General features: G+C 33.6%; 2 protein-coding genes across 2 annotated transcripts; both read left to right on the forward strand.

Annotated features, from left to right (window-relative positions):
• Window positions 1–17,859: 17,859 nt before the first annotated feature.
• LOC102622084 (BTB/POZ domain and ankyrin repeat-containing protein NPR1) lies at window positions 17,860–23,212 on the forward strand. The gene is made up of 4 exons (XM_025100492.2): window positions 17,860–18,536; window positions 19,715–20,468; window positions 20,884–21,075; window positions 22,671–23,212. The coding sequence occupies exons 1-4, from the start codon at window positions 18,060–18,062 to the stop codon at window positions 23,018–23,020; spliced, it is 1,773 nt and encodes a 590-aa protein (XP_024956260.1). The 5' UTR covers window positions 17,860–18,059; the 3' UTR covers window positions 23,021–23,212.
• A 1,222-nt stretch (window positions 23,213–24,434) lies between these two features.
• Window positions 24,435–26,103, forward strand: LOC127901809 (uncharacterized). The gene is made up of 3 exons (XM_052439746.1): window positions 24,435–24,602; window positions 24,726–24,816; window positions 24,907–26,103. Exons 1-3 carry the CDS (start codon window positions 24,489–24,491, stop codon window positions 25,104–25,106), a joined length of 405 nt encoding a protein of 134 aa, XP_052295706.1. The 5' UTR covers window positions 24,435–24,488; the 3' UTR covers window positions 25,107–26,103.
• Window positions 26,104–26,713: the final 610 nt, after the last annotated feature.

Raw genomic sequence — 26,713 nt, forward strand, 5'->3', positions numbered from 1 at the left:
TGATTGATTTAAAGTTAAAAAAGGCAAAGAGAATGAAGATGATAAAGATTGAAAGTGATTTTGAGAAGCAATTTGGATAAAAAACAACTAAAGATGGAGAAATTTAGAGAGAGAAAATTCGGCTGAAAACCTAGGTTGAATTTGGGATTTAGAGATTTAAATGTTGAAAATGGAGTTTAAGGATGATTTTGAGTAAATGAAGTGATGGGGAATGATTTTCGTGACTCAATTTGATGCGAAAAATAAAGAAGATGATGGATTTTGGAGTGAGATGAGTGAGGAACAAACGACTTTGAGAGAGAGAGAGCTATCCGGTTGGCCGAATAAAGGAGGAAGAAGAACAGTTCCCTTTTAACCACGAATCCGGCTTGCCAGATGACTTTAACCAGAAATCCGGTTATATTCCAGCAAGGCAGTCACGCGAATCCGACTAACCGGATTTCATTAACCGGTTAGCTGGTTATGGGGCAGTGAACACAAACTCGTATCCGGCTTTCGGGTTTATCTAACTGGTTGTTCGATTTTAAGGTAGAAAGTTGCCTCTCGAATTCGGATTTCTGAATTTAAGAACCGGTTAGCCGATTTTGAGGCAAAATCATGCAAACCATAACCGATTTTCCAGACTTGAAGAACCGGCTATTCGGTTTTGAGGCAGAGAGGACGCTTACAAATTCAGTTTTCCGGATTAAATAACCGGATGACCGGTTTTCGTCCAATGAACTCCAAAATACATCCGAATTTTGGGTTTGATAAATTCGGTTATCCGAATGTTGACTCGAGAGCAACCAAAGCTAATCCGGCTTACCAGTTTGATAAATCCGGTTATTCGAAATTTGTCTCGAGAGAAATCAATAAGAAAGCGGTTTTCCGGATAAGAGAAAGTGGTATACCATTTTAGACTTGGAAATCTTTTTGTCTGTAATTGAATTTTGGAAAGCTCTTATACTTGTATTATACACACCATTTTATTTTTGGCTTTTAAAATTGATTAATTTTAAATCATTTTAAGATTTAAAACTTTTCAATAAGCCATTTAATACATGAAACATAAAATCATAAAATTACAAATATATCAAGCTATCTAATTCATGAAGCGTAAATCCATATAATAATAAACATATCAAGCCATGCAGTAAAACATAAGTCAAGCTGCAACATTCATCATTCCAAGCTCATGTCTTATCTTTATAAAATGCTCTTCACTAAGAGGTTTTGTAAAAATATCCGCAAGCTGATTTTCAGTAGCAACAAATTTAATTATAACATCTCCTTTTTGAACATGATCTCTAAGGAAATGATGTCTAATTTCTATATGCTTAGTCCTAAAATGTTGAATGGGATTCTTGGATAGATTTATAGCACTAGGATTATCACACAAGATAGGTATTTGATCAAGTTTAATACCAGAGTCTCTAAGGGTTTGTTTTATCCAAAGAATTTGTGCACAACAACTACCTGCGGCAATATATCCTGTCTTGGTGGTTGAAAGCTCAACCGAATTTTATTTCCTACTAAACCAAGAGACAAGTGAATGGCCTAGGAAGTGACATGTTCCACTAGTACTTTTTCTATGAACCTTATATCCGGTAAAATCGGCATCTGAACAACAAGTTAAGTCAATATGAGTTCCCCTACGATACCAAATGTCAAGATTAATGGTGTCAATCAAATATCGAAAAATGTGTTTGACACCAAACATGTGTGACTCTTTAGGATAAGATTGAAATGTAGCACACAAGCATACACTAAACATAATATCAGGCCTACTAGCAGTCAAATAGAGTAAGGATCCGATCATACCTCGATATGTCTTGATATCAACTTCCTTACATTTATCATATTTGTCCAGCTTGATAGTAGTACTCATTGGAGTGCGTTTTGCCGTTCCATTATCATAGCCAAATCTTTTGAGTAGATCTTTCACGTACTTGGTTTGATTTATGAAAATTGCTTTCTCATTTTGTTTGATTTGGAGTCCAAGGAAATACTTCAACTCTCCCATCATACTCATCTTAAATTCTTTGCTCATACACGAGGAAAATTCTTTACACAACAACTCATTAGTAGAACAAAAAATAATATCATCAACATAAATTTGAACAATAAGTATATCTTGGTTCTTATGCTTAACAAATAAAGTTGTGTCCGCTTTTCCCATTGAAAAATCATTATCCAATAAGAAGTTTTTAAGCCTATCATACCAAGCTCTAGGTGCTTGTTTTAGTCCATTCAAAGTCTTAGATAACTTATATACATGATCTAGAAATTTTTCATTTTCAAAACCAGGAGGTTGTTTCACATAAACTTCCTCCATAATATAACCATTTAAGAAAGCACTCTTGACATCTATTTGATATAAAATAAAATCCTTATGACATGCATATGTTAACAACATCCTAATAGATTCTAACCTTGCTACAGATGCAAATGTTTCATCAAAATTAATTCCTTATTCTTGGTTGTAACCTTGAGCTACTAATCTAGCTTTATTTCTTACAATCACACCGGATTCATCCACTTTGTTTCTAAATACCCATTTAGTGCCTATAATGGATTGATGTTATGGATTAAGAACTAATTCTCACACATTGTTTCTTTCAAATTGATTCAACTTCTCTTGCATCACCATAATGCAAGATTCATCATTTTTCACATTCGCAAAGGATTTTAGTTCAATTTGAGAAATAAATGTAGCATACTCACATGTGTTCCTAAGAGATGATCTAGTGGTAACACCTCGTGAGGGATCTCTTAAAATTATATCCTTAGGGTGCGAAGAAACATACCTCCACTCCTTGGGGAGTGTTTGAGAAGTACCTTCATTTTGCTCTGCATTTGTTTCTTCATGATGTTTCTCTTGAATTCCATGTGATGCACCTTTTTGGTTGTTATTTGATGCTTTTTCTTGTTGTTATTCTTCTGCATTATCATCAGCAACAACTTTCTCTGTAGAGGAGGGGTTAGACTCATCAAATGTAACATGTATAGATTCTTCCACAACTAAAGTTCTTTTATTATAAACTTTATAAGTTTTACTTGAGTTTGAATAACCAAGAAAGATACTAATATCAGATTTTGGATCGAATTTACCAAGATTATCTTTTGTGTTCAAAACAAAACATTTGCATCCAAAGACTTTAAATTAGCCAATGTTGGGTTTTCTATCTTTCCAAAGCTCATATGGAGTTTTATTAAGATTAGGTCTAATCAACACACGATTCAAAACATAACAAGCGATGTTGACGGCTTCGGCCCAAAAATACTTAGGCAAAGAATTTTCATTCAACATGGTTTTAGCCATTTCTTGAATAGACCTATTCTTTCTCTCTACTACTCCATTTTGTTGTGGAGTCCTAAGTGATGAAAATTGATGTTCAATGCCAAAGTCATTATAAAAATTTTCAAATGCATGATTTTCAAATTCTCTACCATGATCACTTCTAATACAAGTAATAGAATAATCTTTTTTCATTTTGAACATTTTTATAGAAAATTCGAAATGCATCAATGGCATCATCCTTATTAGTTAAGAACAATACCTATGTGTATCTAGAATAATCATCTACAATTATAAATGCATAAAATTTGCCACTTAAATTAGCATATCTAGAAGGTCTAAACAAATTTATATGAAGTAATTGAAGTGGTTTTGAAGTAGAGACATGATTCTTGCTTTTGAAGGAAGTTTTAATTTGTTTTCCAAATTGGCAAGCTTCACAAATTCTATCTTTTTGAAAATTGATTATTGGAAGACCTTTAACCAAATCATTTTTCACAATTTTTGAAATCAAATCCATGCTTGCATGACCTAATCTTCTATGCCATAACCAACCATCATCGTGCAATGCGGAGAAACATTTATCATTTGTCGATGCACAACCTATATTAATGGTATAGACATTAACACATCTATTTCCTACAAACAAAACTTTCCCATCACATGTATCTCAATAACGCATTTTGATTCATCAAAGATAACTCTATATCCTTTATCACATAATTGACTAATACTAAGCAAGTTGTGTTTCAAATTTTCAACAATACACACATTTTCAATGAGAGTAGAGGATACATTACTGACATTTTCAATGCCAATGATTTTTCCTTTTGAATTATCTCCAAACGATACATCTCCACCATTTTCGATCTTAGTAAAACTTAAAAACCAAAAATAATTCCCTGTTATGTGTCTTGAACAACCACTGTCCAAGTACCACTTATTCTTCTTCTTCTTTAAGCCATATAGAGAAAATCTCAAGTTTTAGGTACCCAAACCTTTTTGGGTCCTTGAGAGTTAGCAATGGTTCATTTCGGAACCCAAACACATTTCACACCATAATATGCATTTCTCTTTACTGCACATCTATTTTTCATATGACTATCTTGATTACAGTAATGACACACAATTTGATTGTTAATACATGTATTCTTCACAAAATAACTCTTGTAATATTTTTGTTTCAAATTTGGTTTATAACCAATGCCTCCTTTATCAAATACACATTTTTGTAAGTTTAGCAAGTTGTTCAACATATTTTGCCCATTTGTGAATTTTAACACAATTTCATTTAGTTCATTGCTCTTCTTTCTAAGCATTTCATTTTCATTTTTCAAGTCATTCATGTGTGGCTCTAAGTACTCATGTGGAGTGCTAGAATTTTCAAATAATGCAATGCTATCATGCAATGTTTTATTTTCTAATTCTAGGCATGTAATCTTTGCACTAAATGATTCATTTTCATTTTTAAGCTCTATCATCTTCTTTTTAAGACATATATTCTTTTTACCAATCTTCATTAAATCATCATGCAAATCCTTAAAGGCATCATGTAATTCATCGTATGTAGGAAGAACACTTAACTCATCAAGTTCATCACATGATTCTTCCCCAAAGGCCATGAGAGCTAAATTTGTCATTTCTTGTTGCTCATCATCATCACTTGTTTCCTCATCGCTATCATACCACGTGGGCACCATAGCTTTCTTCTTGAGTTTGTTGAAAAGAGGACATTCCAGTCGTATGTGTATGGGCTTCTTGCATTCATAACAAGTGATTAGTTATTTCTTCTCCTTCTTATTCTTGTAGTCTCTGAACTTTCTCTGCTCATTATTCTTTTTTAAAATTTTCTGAATCTCCTAGCCAAGATTGCCAACTCTTCATCATCCATTTCGCTTTCCTCATCACTCTCACGTTTTGAAGCCTTGAGAGCAATGTTTTTCTTCTTTTCCTCATGCCCTTTTTCTGCTGCCAAAGCTTCTTCATATGAAATGAGAGAACTAATTAAATCATCAATATGTAATACATTTCAATATTTGGCTTCCTCAATGGCAGTCCTTTTTTGTCTCTATTCCTTAGGTAGCGACCTAATGATTTTCTTAACTTTCTCGCTATTTGAAAAGGTATTTCCTAGAGCTCTTAGAGTGTTCACTTTGTTTGTAAATCTAGTATACATAGAGTATATATTCTCATTTTGTTCCATTTGAAACAATTCATATTGTCGAGTGTACCTACTTATTTTAGATTCTTTCACTTGATTCGTGCCTTCATTAACAACTTCAAATTTGTGTCAAATCTCATTAGCACTTTCGCAACTAGACACTCTATGAAACTCTTTCTAATCTAGTGCACAAAACAAGGCATTCATGGCCTTGGAATTTAGAGAAGCTTTTCTCTTTTCGAATTCATTCCATTCCCGTGAAGGTTTTGGAATATCTTCCCCGACTTTATTTTTAGTCAAAGGCATGAAAGGACCATCATTAACAATTTCCCAAATTTCATAATCTAAGACTTGCAAGTAAATTCTCATCCTAGTTTTCCAATACGGGTAATCGTTTCCATCAAAGTAAGGTGGTCTAGTGGTGGACTGTCCTTCCCTAAATGTGCAATCATTTTGAGTTGCCATTGATATTTAGCTCTAGATGGTTAAGTCTAAATAAGAGCACCCCACTCTGATACCAAATGAAATATAAGTGTGCAACCCAAGAGGGGGGTGAATTGATATTTTAAAAACTATCCTAGCAAATCCACACAACAAACAATCTAATGTCTTAATAAACTTGAAAGAAATAAGTTCAATAAAAGCACAATAACAAATGAGTAAGGGAGAAGAGAAACAAACACACGAATTTTTACGTGGTTCGGCAATCCCCGCCTACGTCCACGCTTCCAAGCGATCCAAGCTTGAGGATTTCACTATCCAAGCATTTCCAAGGCTTCAACCGTTTACAATTGACTTTAAGGTGTCAATGAACCTTTACAACAAAGAGGTTTTCTATTTTTATGCTTTTTTGAATTTTTTTTCAAGATATCTTTTTTATTGCTTTACCAAGTGGGCAATTGAAAAAACTATTTTTTTTGTGCTGCTTTTGATAGAAACATATGATTCCCCTTGGGGTTTTTAATTAAATACCCTTTAATGGTTTCAAAATTATTTAAATACTCTCTCCCTTTTTGGTTTTCATGGATACCCTAACAAATATGAGTAAAGTTGGAAATGCCCTTAATGAATGCATTAAATTCACTCAACTTCAATGTTTTCATATTTCTTTCCTCATTTCTTTCACCCAAATATATTTTTGCTGCCGATTCTCTCAAATCTCTTAGATTCTCTCAAAATCTCTCATAACTTCTTACACAAATACAATTATGTATTCATTTCTTTAACACCCACTCTTTTTTTAACTGATATGAGGTGCATTGCTTATTAAACAACCCAATAAGGTAGTTAATGTTGTTGGGTTTTAAATTTTTTAATTTTTAGGAAAATTTAGAAATTTTCCTCACATTACAATGTTTTATTTTCACCATTTTTTCTTATATGTAGAAATATATACAATGTAGGTTGTTTAATTATTTTTTCAGTAATATAACTTATTTATGGCGAAAATATTTTGCGTCGTGCATTCTTTTGATACCGTGTACGTCATATAGTTAGTCATGTAGGTCGTGTAAGTAATATAGTCGTGTAAGTCGTGTAGGTCATGTAAGTAATATAGTCATGTAGGTCGTGTAAGTTGTGTAAGTAATATAGTCGTGTAGGTAATATAGTCATGTAGGTCGTGTAGTTACTTGTATGTGAAATTTGATATTATTGTTTTTATTGTATCATCAGATATGGTTTTGGTACATGTGGCTATTCTCTTCAATGGTGAATGGATTGAGCAAAATGACGAGTATAAGTTCAAAGGTTCCAAGGCTAAAGGGATAATGATACCATGATCGACAACATATGCCGAATTGGTGGAGAAGATAGCTCAAGTTATTGATATAGATACTTCAGAATTCGAAATCACAATGAAGTTCAAGCTTAAGACATCTGATCTTATGCCACCAGTTTCAATTCAATCCAATAATGATGTAGAATTTTTCTTAGAGGAAGTAGCTAGTGGAATGGAGTTTAGAAATCCGCTATGCATTACTTTTGAACGTAGATCAATTTCGGCAGTTCTGGTGGATAGACAACCTTCACCTCGTCCTTCGTGGAAAGAAAGTCAAGCTTTCTCCAGCTCCGTGCCTCCATCAGTTCCTATTCTCAATTCGAACAATTTTACTATTGTAGATGAATCACCAATTGAGTGTTTGCCTACTACGCAACTGACCGACGAACAAGAAGCAGTTAATGAATTTGTGACTAGAGTTGAATGTTTGGATGAGCCACCAGTAGCTGTTGATTCAACATTATAAGATAATACTCCAGCTACTATAAGTTCAAGAACTTCAAACAATGCACGTGCCCAGAATAAATTTACTTGCTAGTAGCAGTAATTTATTATCAATAGAAGTTAGTGGTGATACTGATGTGTCGATGGTGAAAGAGGTGTTTGAGTCAAATAAGGCATTATAAGAAAGGCTTAAAGCACCAGCTGTGAAAACAATGTTCCAATTTAAAACCCCAAAGTCAGACAATGACTTATTTGTTGTTGTTTGTGTGGATGACTACTGCAAATGGCGCCTTCGTGCAAGTAGGCTTAAAGGTTGCAACATGTTTGAAATTAGAAAGTATTACAATGTTCATACTTGCTCCCTTGATTCACAAGAAAAAGAACACCGTCAAGCTTCATCCAAGCTAGTTGGGAAACATTTTCAGCACAAGTTTGATGGTGCTTCATCTTCTTATAAGCCAGCTGATATTAGGCAAGATTTTCAAAAGGAGTTTGGTTATGAAATAAGTTGTCACAAGGCGTGGAGAGCAAGAGAGTTTGCATTGGAGATGGTTAGGGGCACTCCAGTAAATTTATACCATTTATTTCCATCGTACACGGCAATAGTTGAAAAAAAAAATCTGGAAGTCGAACATTCATTGAAAAAGACAGTGTGAACAACTTCAAGTACTATTTCATGGCCAGTGGAAGTTCTTTGAGAGGATTCACTTCATATATTAGGCCTGTTATTGCAGTTGATGGTACATTCATGAAGGGCAAGTATAAGGGAACATTATTCATTGCAACATCTCTTGATGACAACAATCAACTTTACCCTGTTGCATTAGGTGTAGGTGATAGTGAGAATGACGCGTCATGGGAATAGTTTTTTTCGAAGTTAAGAGAGTCCATTGGTGATGTTCCTAATTTAGTATTTATTTATGACCGCCATGGAAGTATTAAGAAAGCAGTTAATAAAATAAAAAAATGTGTGTTGCTACATTGGGAAGCTCATCTAACTAGTAGATATGGAAAGTTATTTAGAGCCCTAAAAGATGATGGAAAGACCATTTTTGATCCGTTTGAGCCTTTCTAGCCATCCCTTTTGTGAAATATCCATAGTTAACCATTTTGAGCCTTAAAAAAAAAATATTTTATTTGTTAAAATTATCATCTTGACCCACTCCAATTTGAAGTATTATTCGATGTCTTATAAGTTCCATCACCTATTTATGTTTGAGAAAAATATAAATAATTATTTTATTCAGTGACATTGTGCTAAGCAAAAGCAAAAAAAAAAAAAAATTGTTTCAACTAAAAAAAAGAAGAAAAAAAATAATAACATAAAAGGAAAAATGGCACTGTTCACATGTACGGTACTATTTATGTGTACGGTACTGTCTACGTTACTGTTCACGACACTGTTCACAAATACGGATCGATGACGTGGTATTGACCGATGAGGTGGCATTGACTGATGAGGTGTCACGATCCTGTTGGACTAAAATTCTTATGTACTGTTGATGGTGACGTGTCAGTGGACTAAAAATCTTGCGTACGGTACATGCATCACACAGGATTATTTTCAACCAAATCGTGTCACTGTTCAACCCGAGTCAAACCGTGTTACTGATGACGTGACGCAATCCTAAGCGTCCAAACTGTTTTTAATCCGATGGCCATGATTTACTCCATGTATCTATAAAAAGGGGGCCTCTCCCCCTAATTTGATAGCTCGGAATCTATTTTTGGGATCCATTTTCTGTAATTCCTTCTACATCTTGTATTTTTTACGTATTTTAATAAATTCTCATTTTACCCCTAGTTCAATTATGAGTAGCTAATTTTCTTTCAAGCTTGGGTTGAAGGTGAAGTCTCAACATGTGTCATGGGCTTTATTTGGTAAATTTACTTTCTCTTCCCCTCTAATTTTTGTGGATGTTTTGACTTCTCGTCGATAAATAATACTAATCTTGTCTAGTACCGCCTTGGTTTCACCGGCCCCCTAGTACAAGGTTATTATTATTTGGCACGATAAGCCTTTAGCACCATATTGATTAGAGTGTGGTTCATGAGGTGTGGATTACCCCCTCATGATTTAATTGGCATTAATAAGGATTATTTAGCCCTTGATGCATGTTGATACGGATCCAGATACCCAAGTACGTCATTTCAATAGATTTCTCTTTAATTTATTCTCGCAATTTCAATTCTAATTTTAGGATAATATACATCACTTCTACCACAAATCCAACCACCTATTTACAAAATTAATTCTACATATAATTAAAATCCACCTCCTCGTGGGATCGACACTCGTCACCATTAGTCTATTTTACAATAGATTCGTGCGCTTGCGAGTACATTAAAATTTGCACAATAAGTTTTTGGCGCCGTTGCCGGGGAAGTAAGTAATTTTAATTCATAGAATTAATTTTTGTGAATAATTACATTTAATTGTTTTCTTGTATTTAAAAAAAAAGTGAATCTACATTTAAAGGTTAATATTTATTTTCTTTTTCTATTCTTTAAAATTATGTAATTTAATTTTCAATTTATTTTTTTCTTTGTAATTTTTGTTTATTTTATTAATTTAATTTTTAGTTAATTTATTTCACGTATTTATTTTTGTGTATTTTTATGGTTGAAGGTCTTGCTTGACAAAGAGCATCGTTATCGACTGATAAATCAACAGAACCACATGATCATGACTCATACTCAGATCAAGCCAATGTCATAGGTGTAATGAGAAAGCCATTAAATTACAACCTATACTTCAACACATATAACCCTGGATGGAGAGACCACCCCATTTTTTCATGGTCTCAAGGACTCCAACAGAATGAACCAGCAACTCCAGCTCCACTAATGCAACAAATTCCTCAAGTTTCTCAAGCCTCTTATCCCCTATTTAGACCATACAATCAAAACCAGAACTACTCTCAACCTAGACCATGGGAGGATGCATTCCAGAATTTCAAGAATGTTACTCACTCTACGATTGAGCAACTGAATCGCACCATTGATGGACTACGAAATGAGTTGAGAGCAGGCTTCAATTCACAAGCCCAATCAGTTAATGGATTCTGACATTGACAAACTGCAAGAATGGTTTGCAAAAAGGCGAGAATTGGCAATGGATGCATGTACTCCAATGACTACTTAGGCTGAGAAACAGTTGAAAGGGAAATTGGAAAAATCACACTCATATCCAGTAATACAGATTAATTTCCATGAGTTCATACTTAAGGATGGCGACCTTGATGGCCATGTTGACGTGCTACAAAAGACTTGCAGTTGTAATGAGTTTCAAATTGACCAATTTCCTTGTGAACATGTGGTAGCTTGACACTTTGCACATTTATCAATCTCTTTTAACTTCCATGGCCATAGAATTTTTCTGCACAACACTACTACTTTTCTGTTCTAAGACTAGAGTGGCTGATTTTGTACTCTTTGAGTCAACATGAAAATCATTTTCAAGTTGTTGCAGCCAATTTGTTTGCCAAAACCATTGTAGATTAGGATGTGATGCCTCTATTTCATCACCGACATCCAACTTCTCCAGTACCTTAAGCTATAATAATTAGGCCAATTAATAAATGTCAAAGATAAATTTAAAAAAAAAAAAGATACTAAAGGTCTAGATTGTTTGTTATTACTTGTTTCTTATCAAATATGGAAGAGTCAAGCGAATTAGAGCTAACATGCTTAGTGATTGTCCAATTTAGGATTCTTGGATATTTGACATGCTGCTTACATTTCGAGGCAAAAGTTTTACACACTTCACTGAAAATTTCAAGTGCTCATACTTGTGCAAGTAAAATAACTAATTAATATTCCTAATTTTAACAATCTCTACGAAAAAAAATTGATAATTTGTTACCTGAACTGCAAATGGACAGCCATGAAGGTTGTATGCCTCCTTTTCAAGGACATAGTCTGGATTTGCCCTTTCTTTATTCTTTCTAATTGCAATGACATTCTTTATACTTTCTAATGTGTTCTCAGAACAGACACGGCCCCAAGGATATTTATTGAAAATTTCAAAGTTGTCAATGTGGAGACTGTGATCCCTAATTATAGATGATCTATATTCTTTTCCAAGTAATGCAACCTCCAAAAAGTAAAACATGGAAAATTTAACCATTTTCATATAATCCTTGGACGTAGTTGCTTCAAATATCTGACTTAGAGTTGTGTTAGTGAACTTTGTGCAACCGTCCAACAAAACATCACATACACGACCACCGTCATCAATAATGTCCAAGTTAGTTAATAAATTTCTTCACAATTCAGTCCAGTAACTAATGCAAATTCAAACAGTGAAAATCGGCAAACTTTTTTCCCTATCTTAAAATACATTGCCTTATCGGATGAATGCACATGCCTTAATACCAACTTGTGCAACAACTGGGCACAAAACTGAAATTCATTCAAGTCCAAAAAGTGCCCAAAACATGATTTGCAAAAAATCCCCAGTTGTTCATCACTAAGGTTCTTTTTTATTATTCTTATTGGTTCGAACGATGACAAATTAGTCATTTTCACTTTCGGTTTGTCACATTTCATTTTTTCCTGAATACTTTTCGTTGACATTTTCTGCATAGCAACAAATATAAATTCTTAGTAAAAATTAAGTCTTTAAACAACTAAGTTATTATAATGAATTAACAACAGTGAAAAAGTCATGTAATTTTGAGGTCGTGTAATACATGAAGGTCGTATAATTGTGCAATACATGAAGGTCGTGTAATCAAGCAATACATGAATGTTGTGTTATCGTGCAATACATGAAGGTCGTGTAATACACAACCTTGAATCTTACATAACTTTACACGATCAAATCATGTGTTACATGACAAAATTATAATCGGCACAATCTATCAATTTTTCACAATTTGCATGCAGTAAAACAACTCGAAATTTATTTTTGAACATGTAATGAGAGGTCCACAACTAATTAATCTATTTTTTTCTATATATAAAACCCTAACTTTTTATTTTTTTCCCTGAATATCACTAAGAAAGCTAATTACAGGGAATTACTTACCTCAACTAGTTACATTCTGACCATTTTGCAGTAAAGGATCAGCTCTCGTTGGCGATTATATAGCGACAAACTAGGCTTGTCTTTCTTAGTTGTGGCAGCTTCCCCTTCTCAGGTTTAGTTTGCTTGTGTTGACGTTTGATTTAGCATGTATGGAGAATGAATGTTTGTTTCAGTAAAGGTGATGCCGGAGAGGGAATTGCAGAGGTGATGCTGGTTGATATTCGATTTAGCATGTATGAGAATGGAGGATGAGTGTTTGTTAGTTTGAGTAAAGTTAATGGAGGGAATTGTAGCATATATGACTGTTTGTTTGCTTGAGTAGAGGGAGGGAGAGGTGTTATCCGTTGAGTTGAAATGTTTTAAAATGAAGATAGCTTAATAATTTCCTATCAACTTTTAAAGGGTATTAATGAAAATTTTGGCAAAATCAGATTTTAGGATATTGAGATAATTTTTAAAGTATGAAAGTGTACCTACTGCAATTCCCTCAGAGGACACCTGTGACAACTTTGCCAGCCATCTTTATTCATGGTTTTTAATTAAATACCCTTTAATAGTTTCAAAATTATTTAAATACTCCCTCCCTTTTTGGTTTCCATGGATACCCTAATAAATGTGAGTAAAGTTTAAAATGTCTTTAATGAATGCATCAAATTCACTCAACTTCATTATCTTCATATTTCTTTCACCCAAATCTCTTCTTGCTGTCGAAATTCTCTCAAAATCTCTCATAAGTTCTTACACAAATATAATTATATATTCATTTCTTTAACACCCACTCTTTCTTTAACTGAAATGAGGTGCATTGCTCATTAAACAACCCAATAAGGTATGTTAATGTTGTTGGGTTTTAAGTTTTTTAATTTATAGGAAAATTTAGAAATTTTCCTCACATGATAATGTTTTATATTCACCATTTATTATTATATGTAGAAACATATACAATGTAGGTTGTTTAATTATTTTTTTCAACAATATAATTTATTTATGGCGAAAATGTTTCGCGTCGTGCATTCCTTTTGATACCGTGTACATTATGTAATTAGAAATGTAGGTCGTGTAAGCAATATAGTCGTGCAAGTCGTGTAGGTCATGCAAGTAATATAATCATATTGATCGTGTAAGTCATGTAAATAATATAGTCATGTAGGTCGTGTACGTCATGTAAATAATGTAGTCGTGTAGGTCGTGTAGTTACTTGTATATGAAATTTGATATTATTGTTTTTATTGTATCATCATATATGATTTTGGTATGTATGCCTATTCTCTTCAATGGTGAATGGATTGAGCAAAATGATGAGTATAAGTTTAAAAGTTTTAAGGCTAAATGGATAATGATACCACAATCGACAACATATGCTGAATTGGTGGAGAAGATAGCTCAAGTTATTGATATAGATACTTCAGAATTCGAAATCACAATAAAGTTCAAGTTTAAGACATCTGATCGTATGCCACCAGTTACAATTCAAACCAATGATGATGTGGAATTTTTTTATATTCCAATTTATTTCACTTCTTTTTTTTAATAATTTTCGTTGACATTTTCTGCATAGCAGCAAATATAAATTCTTAGCACAAATTAAGTCTTTAAAGAACTAAATTAATCTAATGATTAATGGAAAAAGTCGTATAATTTTAAAGTCGCAATTAAACATATTACAACCATTAAATTTTTTTTTTTTTAATCTTCAAAGTGCTTTCTTCCTCTACCCAAGCATACAAACATACCTGAGGAATGCCTACATATAATTAATCCATGAAATCAATTAAGAAAAAAAATATCAACTATAGGAAATTAATGTAATGTTATACACATAAGAACACCATTCGTAGTGATAAAGTGTTTCCACTCATAACTAGACATACAATGACTTACCATGGCTTATAATTGGAAATTAAGGATCTCTGTAAGTAATGACATTTCACAAGGTAAAGGTATCTACACCATTCCAATTTATTGTGAGCCTAATTAAAATAAATGTAATGTGTATATTCTATTGACAAGAAACAAAATCTGGAATTGAAGGTCGTGTAATTGTGTAATACATGAAGGTCGTGTAATTGTATAATACATGAAGGTCGTGTAATCGTGCAATACATGAAGGTTGTGTAATACATAACCTTACACGACCAAATCGTGCGTTACATGACAAAATTATAATCAGCACAATCCATTAATTTTTCACAATTTGCATATAGCAAAACAACTAGAAATTTGTTTTCAAAAATGTTATGAGAGACTCGCAACTAATTAATCTATTTTTTCAATATAAAACCCTAACTTTTTTTTCCTGAATATTAACAAGAAAACTAATTACAAGGAATTAGTTGTCTCAACTAGTTACATTCTGACCATTTTGTAGAAAATTATCAGCTCTCGCCGGCGATTATATAGCGACAAACTATGCTTCTCTTTCTCAGTTGTGGCAGCTTCCCCTTCTCAGGCTTAATTTGCTCATGTTGAAGTTCAATTTAGCATGTATGGAAAATGAATGTTTGTTTGAGTAGAGGTGATGTCGGTGAGCGAATTGCAGAGGTGATGGTAGTTGATATTCGATTTAACATGTATGAGAATGAAGGATGAGTGTTTATTTTTTTCGAGTAAAGGTAATGGAGGGAATTAGTTAATTGCAGCATGTACACCTCCATACTTTAAAAATTATCTCAATACCCTAAAATCTGATTTTGCCAAAATTTTCATCAATACCCTTTAAAAGTTGATAGGAAATTACTAAGCTATCCTCGTTTTAAAACACTTTAACTCAACCGACAACACCTCTCCCTCCCTCTACTCAAACAAACAAACACTCATATCTGCTGCAATTCTCTCCATTACCTTTACTCAAACAAACAAACACTTATCCTTCATTCTCATACATGCTAAATCAAATATCAACTAGCATCACCTCTGTAATTCGCTCACCAACATCACTTTTACTCAAACAAACATTCATTCTCTATACATGTTAAATTGAACTTCAACATGAACAAACTGAGCCTGAGAAGGGGAAGCTGCCACAACTGAGAAAGTGAAGCATAGTTCGTCACTACATAATCGCCGGCAAGAGCTGATCATTTATTGTAAAATTGTCAGAATGTAAATAGTTGAGATAAGTAATTCCCTGTAATTAGTTTTCTTGTTAATATTCAGGGGAAAAAACAAAAAGTTAGGGTTTTATATTGAAAAAATAGATTAATTAGTTGTGGGTCTCTCATAACATGTTCGAAAACAAATTTCTAGTTGTTTTGTTGCATGCAAATTGTGAAAAATTAATGGATTGTGCTGATTATAATTTTGTTATGTAACACAAGATTTGGTCGTGTAAGGTTATGTAAGATTCAAGGTTGTGTATTACACGACTTTAATGTATTGCACGATTACACAACCTTCATGTATTGCACGTTTACACGACCTTCATGTATTATACAATTACACGATCTTCATGTATTATAGAATTACACGACCTTCTTGTATTACACAATTGCACAACCTTCAATTCCAGATTTTGTTTCTTGTCAATAGAATATACACATTATATTTAGTTTAATTAGGCTCACAATAAATTGGAATGGTGTAGATACCTTTACCTTGTGAAATGTCATTACCTAAAGAGATCCTTAATTTCCAATTAGAAGCCATGGTAAGTCATAGTATGTCTAATTATGAGTGGAAATACTTTATCACTACGAATGGTGTTCTTATGTGTATAACATTACATTAATTTCCTATAGTTGATATTTTTTTTCTTAATTGATTTCATGGATTAATTATATGCAGGCATTCCTCATGTATGCTTGGGCAGAGGAAGAAAACACTTTGAAGGTAAAAAAAAAAAAAACTTTTTAAATGATTATAATATGTTTAATTACAACTTTAAAATTACACGACTTTTCCATTAATCATTAGATTAATTTAGTTCTTTAAAGACTTAATTTGTGTTAAGAATTTATATTTGCTGCTATGCAGAAAATATCAACGAAAATTATTAAAAAAAAGAAGTAAAATTAAATTGAAATCTAAAAAAATTCCACATCATCATTGGTTTGGATGTAACTGGTGGCATGCGATCATATGTCTTAAGCTTGAACTTCATTGTAATTTCGAATTCTGAAGTATCTATATCAATAACTTGAGTTATCTTCCACCAATTCGACATATGTTGTCGATCGTGGTATTATTATCCATTTAGCCTTGCAACCTTTGAACTTATACTCGTCATTTTGTTCAATCCATTCACCGTTGAAGAGAATAGGCACACATACCAAAATCATATATGATGATACAAAAAACCAATAATATCAAATTTCATATACAAGTAATTATACGACCTACACGACTACATTACTTACATGACTCACACGACCTACATGACTATATTACTTACATGACTTATACGACCTACATGACTATATTACTTACATGACCTAGACTATTGACACGACTATATTACTTACACGACCTACATGACAATTATATGACGTACATAGTATTAAAGGAAATGCATGACGCGAAACATTTTCGCCATAAGTAAGTTATATTGCTGAAATAAATAATTAAACAACCTACATTGTATATATTTCTACATATAAGAATAAATGGTGAAAATAAAACATTATAACGTGAGGAAATTTTCTAAATTTTCCTAAAAAATAAAAAACTTGAAACCCAACAACATTAACATACTTTATTGGGTTGTTTAATAAGAAATGCACCTCATATCAGTTAAAGAAAGAGTGAGTGTTAAATAAATGAATACATAATTGTATTTGTGTAAGAAGTTATAAGAGATTTTGAGAGATTCTAAGAGATTTTGAGATAATTTCAGTAGCAAGAATAGATTGGGTGAAAGAAATATGAAAACAATCAAGTTGATTGAATTTGATGCATTCATTAAGGATATTTTAGACTTTACTCATATTTGTTAGGGTATTTATGAAAACTAAAAAGAGAGTGAGTATTTAAATAATTTTGAAGCTATTAAAGGGTATTTAATTAAAAATCCCGAAAAAAATTATAGTATATATAAGTGTTTGTTTATTTAAGTAGAGAGAGAGATGAAGTGTTGAAGTGTTTTAAAATGAGGATAACTTAGTAATTTTTTATCAATTTTTAAAGGGTGTTAATAAAATTTTGGCAAAATGAGATTTTAGATTTTAGGATATTGAAATAATTTTTAAAGTATCAAGGTATATCTACTGCAATTCCCTCATTCCCCCTCTGCTTCTTTGATGCTTGCTTGCTTCATGACCGGTGAAATTAAGTCAAAACTTTCATCTTTAAATCACATAGGTAGATCGCGATTCAAGCTTCAGTTATAAGCATTTCGTTTCGATTGATATTATTCTTTCTTGATAGTATCATGGAAACTGCAAACGAAAAGTCAGCATCTTTGAGTTTTCTCTCATCATATCCAACTTGTTGGTCTACTAATCAATCAACAGGCCCTGAAATTTGCTCTGATCCTGGAGAGCCATGGCTTGACGCCGAGATTGTTGTTGAGGGCAAATCAGTAGTGGTTAATCGCAGCATATTGTCTGAGCGCAGTCAATTTTTTCATCGGCTTTTTAATTTGAGAAATGATGGTTCTGTCAGTGAGGGGAAACCCAAGTATCTTTTGACTGATTTGGTGCCTCATGGGAAGGTTGGATTTGAAGCTTTCAATGATATCTTGCTTTATCTTTACACTGGAATGACTAAGGAATCTCCTCCAGAAGTGTCCGCGTGTGTTGATGATGCTTGTGTTCATGTTTCTTGCCCTCCTACTATTAATTATGCAGTTGAGTTGATATATGCTTGTGCTGCTTTTCAGATTACAGAGCTCGTATCATATTTTCAGGTAATTGCACAATTTGTAAACTGCAGAAATTTGTAACCCGCTATTTGCGTGTTGCTTAAATTTATGCTTATTGGTATGGTTTTAAGATTTATGGAACTGAAATCAATTTCGATTGTGACTTGCAAAGAACCAAAGAATCGAAGCAAGTAAATGTAAAGCAACTTCGGTGGTTCGCAATATTAGGCATTGTAGTATATCCAAAATTAGCTTGTTAAAATTGTAGATACTGTCGAGCCCAAAACTTCTTCTTATCTTGCAAGAGTCTGTTGTTTTATTTTTAAAGAGACAAAAATGATGATGATGGGCAGTGAACTGTAGGAATAATGCTTGCTGGCACTGACACCCAAGAATGATAAAAACTAACCAAAAAGGTATAGATTACATGAGTCTGAATTTGATAAGTGCACCTATCCTGTCACAAAAAGCTTTTGTGTTGAGTTTCTGACCAAGGAAAATTGTCACTTCTGTCTGTAGGCTTCATAGATTTGTTCAAGCCTTCAAGGATCTCTAGCTGTTACTTACTGTCCAACAATGGCGCTACATTTCTAGTGAATGATATGTTATTCTACATCTGTATATTGGAACTTTGACAAACTCGCCTTTCCTTTGTTGATTCACTCGTCTCACTTTTATTAAATTGCCCGATTATGAAATGGTCTATTGGAGACTAGCATTGGAAGGTTTCTTCTGGAAAAAATTTTACTTGACCACCAATTTTCATTTTAGTGGGTGTCAGTTCATGCTCTGGCTTGACTGTTCTGTTATTTAGGTTGTTTTATCCGTATTTTCTCACTCACTTGATGGTTAATTCTCTCATGCTTTCAAGCTCAACAGTGAATGAGAATGTGAGAGATTCTCTTTTTTCCGGTCCAGGCTATAACCTAGCAAATCATTAATGCTGTAGAATAACATCTTGTGTAGGTGAGCTTATGTCTCTGAACACCATCGGCATTTAGGTTCGATAAGCATGGCACTGATTTTCCCCCTCATTATTATTTTCCTGCATAGATTATCCCCTCTAAGTATTTGAATTTTGAATATATTTTTCTGAATCAAAACTCTGTCTATCCATGTAGCATTTTATATATGCTTTATGATATTTACCAATAATTACCCACTATAGGGTATTTGAATTTTGAACATATTATTCTGAATCAAAACTCTATCTGTCCGTGCAGTGTTTGCTTCTGATCTTGGCTGAGAATGCTCCTGTGGAAGATGTAATCCCAATTCTCGTGGCTGCCTTGCATTGCCAACTGAACCGCCTCCATTCTTGCTGCATCCAGAGAATTGCAAGGTCAAATCTTGACAATGTTTGTCTCGAGAAAGAGCTTCCTGATGAAGTTTCAAGTGAAATCAAATCACTCCGTGTCAAATCTAACCAGGAGTCTGAAGCTAACATAAAAGAAGTGGATCCTATGCATGAAAAAAGAGTCAGAAGAATCCACAAGGCGCTGGACTCTGATGATTTTGAACTGCTGAATCTTCTTCTGAATGAATATGAAGTCACTTTAGATGATGCTTTTGCTCTGCACTATGCTGCTGCCTACTGCAACCCTAAGGTTTTTAAGGAAGTGCTCAATATGGGCTTGGCTGATCTCAACCTTAAGGACGCAAGAGGACGTACGGTGCTTCATGTGGCCGCAAGGCGTAAGGAGCCAGCAGTGCTGGAGACTCTGCTGAGCAAGGGAGCATGCGCGTCAGAAACTACATCAGATGGGCGAACAGCTGTAGCAATCTGTCGGAGAATGACAAGGCGAAAGGATTATATTGAAGCATCAAAGCAGGGGCAGGAAACTAACAAAGACTGGTTATGCATTGCTTTCCTTGAAAGAGAGATTAGAAGGAACTCCATGTCTGGGAACTTGGCAATGTCAGCAGATGTGATGGGTGATGCTTTCCAAATGAAGCTAGACTATCTGGAAAAGAAAGGTGATATTTATTTTTTGGTATTAGTTCATTGCCTTCTCATAGTTTTTGCATAGCACACTTCTTTCTACTGTTTGTTTGTCCCTTCATCTGGAAAGTAGAGGTGATTTTCCTTTGCTGGTATTAGTAAATCATCTTCTCGGAGTTTGTGAGTCCCTTCATCTTAGCAGCTCAAATACACATGGGCTCATTGCTTGGAGCACACTGATGGCCAGTCATGTGATTTGATCCCCGTTTTTGGAATAGACAATTCTGAATCCATCTGATCTAGGCTTGGTGGTTTGCACTGGTTTTTGATAAATAGTTGTACAAGACTTTGTCATCAAAACTTTTTTTTTTTTTCCCAAAAGTAATGAGGTACAAAAAAATTTATGCCCATCCTGGATGAGTGCCATAACAGCTTCTTAATATTTTGCAGTGGCTGGTGTATGGTTGTTTCCTTCTGAAGCTAGAGAAGCTATGGAAATAGCAGGTGCAGATACCGCCACTGGCCTTTCAGCATTAGGTCGGAAAGGACTGAGTGGGAACTTAAAGGAGATTGATTTGAATGAAACGCCCTCTATGCAAGCCAAGAGACGCCAATTGAGATTGCTAACTCTGCTTAAAACAGGTATTTATATATTTTCTTAACTTTTGCGCTTTTCTATTTACTGATTATCTTTATAATTAAATAATACATGTATCCAGGTTTCTCCTTCCATTTCATTAGAAGTAAATTGGAATTTCTTTATAGTGCTCTGTTAGGTGTAATCAGATGTATCAAAAGAGAAAGGGTAATTGTTAGTACATTGATGTCTCAACAAAATGGTAGAACCTTGCTTTATACCACTGAAGACATTTGTTGCAGGTATGCCTGCATAGATCAGTGTCCTTTAAAACTTTCAAGGAGTTAGCAATGCCTGACCCTTGAAATACTAAATCTCACGGGATCAACTCTTTACCTCTAGACCGAAGGTGTGACACCCAGACCCAATTAGGGCTTAGAACACATATCGAATCTGAGTAAAACTAAATGCCTGTAAATCCAAATCTCCAAAATATCAAAAGGTCATCTACTTTCTCTTTTCATGTATTTCACAAAATTTTGAAAAATTCATTGTCAATCATAAACTATGCACAGCTAATTAATCAGCATATCAGTATACAGCAATACTTCCTCATAAGCAAATAAATCTTACAATCCTTCTTACATGATTTAAAAAAATACTTATGGATGTCTTCTAGGTACAAACATAAACAGAATTCAACTGCTAAAACTATGCCAAAAACACAAGCTTCAATCAGTAATACATACAACTAATTATTAAAAACATCTAGCCAGAAACCTTACGAAAGCTCAATCCTTCCAAAGCATTCTTCAAATTAATAATTGCTACTATCTGTGAAAAATAATTGACAAGGAGTCAGCTGTTAACTCAATCAGGAGAAACATTCATAACGAACAAAAAGAATTCTTTGTGCAATACTTTCAGAAAATTCATTTAACCTTTCAAATGAAACAGAGTAATTTTTCAAACGCAGTCAGGATTTATATAAAACGTAAACGTTTCAGACAGAAGCTTTGTGGAACGTAAATTTTGCTTCTTTAAACAGAAAGTTATACATTAGTTTGATTTTAAAGGGAGGTTATTGGGAAGTTAAAATTGGCAGTTGTGGGAAAAGGGTAATAGCAGTTATAAAATCTCTTTTAAAGCAAATTCAAATCAAGTTTCAAATTTTAGGAGTACTTAATTCAATAAAATAAGGAATAAATAAAGCTTTCATTGAAACAAAACTAAGTAAATTCATTTAAAGCAAAACAGGATGCGAGCATTATTATTGGTTGTTATGTTTACCTGCAGTCAGACATCCGGGACCTTCTTATTTGGAGACAAGACTTGATTGTGCCATGTTTTCTGCATCCAGATATCTTTTACTTCATTATTTCCTAGACATCTGTGGATAAGAGAACCCTAAGCCTATTGAGAATAAATTCTGTAATCCAAGGCTCTTCAGTTCTTTCATTTGTGGCTAATTAGTTATAAAATTTGTGAATTTCATGCCCCATGGCCCTTGCAAAATGTTTTTTATATCCTTAAGATGCCAGTGGATGAACTGAAATAATAAAAAATGGAAAGCAGACTGAATGCCAACAGCATTTCTTAGGAAAAACTTGGGATGTTTATAATTTTCTTAGAGCATTTGCTGAGCTTTCTGTGATCGCAGTCGAGACGGCTCACCTCTACTTCCCTCATTGCTCACAAGTAGTTGAAATGTTCATGGATATCGACTCCCCTCATTGCTTAGAAATGGTTAATGAGTTTTTGGATTGTGATTGGTCCGATGCTTCCCTCCTAGAAAAGGTTAGTCCTGAAGAGCGGAAACTCGAAAGGGCAGGCTTCATGAAACTTAGAGTAGACATACATGAGGCATTGTGCAAGGACGTGGCTTATCACCGTCATTCAAGGTCGGCATTTTACAAGTACATGGCTGAGGATAATCGGTTGGCATTTTACAAGTACATGGCTGAGGGCAATCGTTCAGGAATGTCAACATCCTCGGCATCGAGCAATTAAGCATCGCCGCCTTTCCCTAAAAGTTATATTTGACTCCTGGAAAACTAAAGGAGTTGAGTGAGCTCGATTGGTATTTGTAGTTTTTTCCCTCAAGTGATCTGGCATGTATTAATTAGTTTGTAAAATTATTGTATTGTCTCAAGTCCAGTGAGACGCGAACGTATAGCATGGATCACAAACTCATTTCATAGATTTTTTTTTTTTTTGTATAATTATATAATTTATAGGCTATGCTTAAAAAATTAAAAAAAAGAAAAAGAAAAAAAGAATTGTATTACAATTGGTACCAGGCATGCATGTGTGTGTCATATCAGTTGCTGAACAAACATTGCCTTTTAATTTTGTAGGCATTTCTATCTCAAATTCCCTGTTATCATAAATGAGTTTTTTTTTTATTTCTTTTTTAACAAATCATAACGGAGATTAAGATAATCTTTTTTAGAAAAAAAGAAAAAGAAAAATGGAGATTTCTTTTATTTTCCCTTAAAAAATGAAGAAAAATTTAGGAAGTAGTGATAGATGAAGAAATAAAGTAATTACATTCATAAATACAATGTGTTTGGTGCAGCAACAGAAACTAATAAGTTATAATTTTTGAGATTAGTTTACAGAATCTTATATATAAAACTATATCCTTCTCACCTCTTTTAACTTCGCATTTAAATGTCCTTTCTAAAATCTCTTCAGCGATAAACACATTTTTATAAAATAAAACAGAAAAAATTATATATAATGGTCAAGAGGACTATTTCATTTCTGCTTACTGCTTAGTACGCAATTGGCCACTAAAGTTATTTGAAGAGAAAATTTACATGAGATGGGTACATCACATTATTAATATTTTTGTCTCAATTTATACACATGTTTGTTTTACGAATCTTACTAGAATGGTCTCTCATAAATTTTTCACCAATTTGAGAGATAGTGGGGACTGGCTTATCATTGGTTCGATTCGTTCGCACATCCTTCTTTTCTTTTCTTTTCTTTTTTGCTGTAATTTTTTATGAAACACTCTGTTTCAGTTCTGTTTCTGGTTTTGTTTCAGTTTGATATTATTGGTTCGGTTCTGTTCTGCTCTGTTCTCTGTTGTGTGTATCTATGTATATATTTTTGGCCTTGAATTGCTTTGATCACCGGTTTTGTTATTCATTTATCATGAATTTTAGATACCCGTTAAACTTGTTTGGCCATGTATTCACTTGATTGTTACATTCAGCTGCCATCTTCATGGTGAGTTTCTAAGATAGTCTCTGACTAGCATATGGATGTCAACTTGTGTGAACTTGTACTTACTTCATTCAAAAGATTAGTGTTTTTCTCTCTTTTTTAAAAAAAAAAAAAATTGAAATGCCCCTTTTCGCCTTTAATAGGTGAAAGGAAGAAACATAATATGGCAGAACTAGAATAAAGGAGCCTATTCTGGCACCTATTGTCCAAGGAAGCTTCTGTATATTCCGTAGGAATTACCATGGAAGTCAAATCTTACCAGAGCCAGGTGGAGTCGTCGCTGAAGGAATATATATTAGCAGACCCATTTGTCCCGTACACTTCAATTGTTGGTAGCATTTTTGCTTGCACGATGGTATGTTTGTCATCGTTACTGCATGGTGGTATTTACTAGAAAATATTTTGAACGCATAGTTTTTATTTAATTAGTTATAAATTTTATACGCTCTGTTTTCCATAAGAATGTGTTCCTTTTCAGGTCTATGATCTTGCCCAATTGATTAGTGTGTTGTTCACTTTAAATGTGATTCTAGTTTCTCCAAAATACAGCGGGTCGAGTGGAGTAACAGGTGATTGAAAATTCTTCTTTTAGTCCAGTTGTCATTTCTTTCTCAATCGGTAAAGTTTAATCATTTCTCTTTAATCGACAACTTATGCAGGGCCATATCAACCGTCCATGACATTTTTATTACAGCTATGTCTTTGTACTTTGTGTTTTGGTCGGATCTTAGAATTGTTGGGGAAAAATCAGGTTTTTAAAGTTTTTATAAAACCTTTTGAAGATCGCTCTCATATAATATATAAGAATTCGTATTATAGAAATCGTACCTTGAAAATTCGATTGGACTTTTTCCGTTGAAATGATTTAGGCTCCTAGATCACGATCCGCCACCACCACTCCTATTAGATCACGATCCGTCACCACCACGCTTGTTAGATCACGAACTGTCACCAATGATCTTCCAGGTTATGACTTAGGTTCGATCTGCACTTGATATGTGGGCGCCTTTATCACTACCAAAGCAACTAGCACGAGAAAATTTTTCTCTCAACAATAGAGAAAAAAATCTTATTCTCCGATCTGTATAAAGTGGCTTCTGAGTTTTTTTTAGAGAAAAATAAGCCTTTTATATCACCATTTAGTGAAAACCCTAGGCTCCAAAAATCACGAAACAAAACTCACGATATTTGCTTTTTCAATAGGGGACCCACCTTGTAAAATAACATAAGGCCCCTTACACAAAAACTAATTAAATGGAGCCTCCCACTAAATGATATATTTAGGCTTTTGACCCAAATAGCTAGTTGTCTTACTTATTAGTCCAGTAATGGTGCAATCAATTAAATGAGCTAACCCGGGGATCATTTGGAAACATACAATAGTGGCTACAATAATTAGGCCTGTAATTAAACTAGCCCAATCATTTAATTCCAAATCTACTCCACTAAAATATTGAAACTGACTTCCATAATTGTATGCTCGAATAATTCGTCTCAAGCCACATTGATTTCTTTACTGCACAATCCTTTGTACCACATCGTTAATTAAATTGATATCTCAACTGTCTAATCAATTTAATAACATCTTATTCCATGATCCTTATTGGTTTTCTCTAATGATCATTTTCAACATACTAAATATGTTGACACACTCTGGCAAGAGAATTCTATGATCAAGTGCCGAAAACCCATCAAGAGATGTGTTGTACAAATTCTATATTGTTAATTCATACCTCCAATACTCATAATTGCTCCCACCAAGATACCGGATAATCTTGACCACAAGGATGTGTCGTGCCCATTGGTAACTCAAATGAAATAACAATTACAATCATGAAATCATAATTAACTCAAGATTAATATTACAGTAAAATCAACGCCTATGAGATTTAATAAGTCTGACAGTTATTACAAAGTTAATTAAATCTCATATGTGATCCTGTTCAATGTAGTCGTACTACATCAATAAATTCATACATGATTAAGACAAATCATTCAATGAATTTATTACAGTCTATACCTAAATAAAGTGCCCAACTTTATTTATCAACTGCGAACTAAATTTATTTAATCATAAGATAACTTGTATTTATGTCTTCTGTGAATCCACATGGTGATCACATAAATACATATAATATGATTAAATGGATTTTAATACAAATATTAATGCAATTAAGATATTTGAATAAAATACCTCATTTATTTTATTAATCAGAAAAAATATTTATTACAATTAAATAAACACATATGCTTTTAAAGAGCATATTTTCCCAATAATCTCCCACTAGCTCTCAAAGCATATCTGGCATATTGCACATGCTCTAGGGCTCTAAGTGCAGGTTATAAAGGTTTCCCACTAATGGCCATTGTAATAAGATCTGCCATTTGGCATCTAATGCCATTTGGGATACTGTCATCTAACCTTTCTACAATATTCCCTTATGAGATGATACTTCCTCTCAATAT

Source organism: Citrus sinensis, chromosome 4 (assembly GCF_022201045.2).
Source record: "Citrus sinensis cultivar Valencia sweet orange chromosome 4, DVS_A1.0, whole genome shotgun sequence".
NCBI lineage: Eukaryota > Viridiplantae > Streptophyta > Magnoliopsida > Sapindales > Rutaceae > Citrus > Citrus sinensis.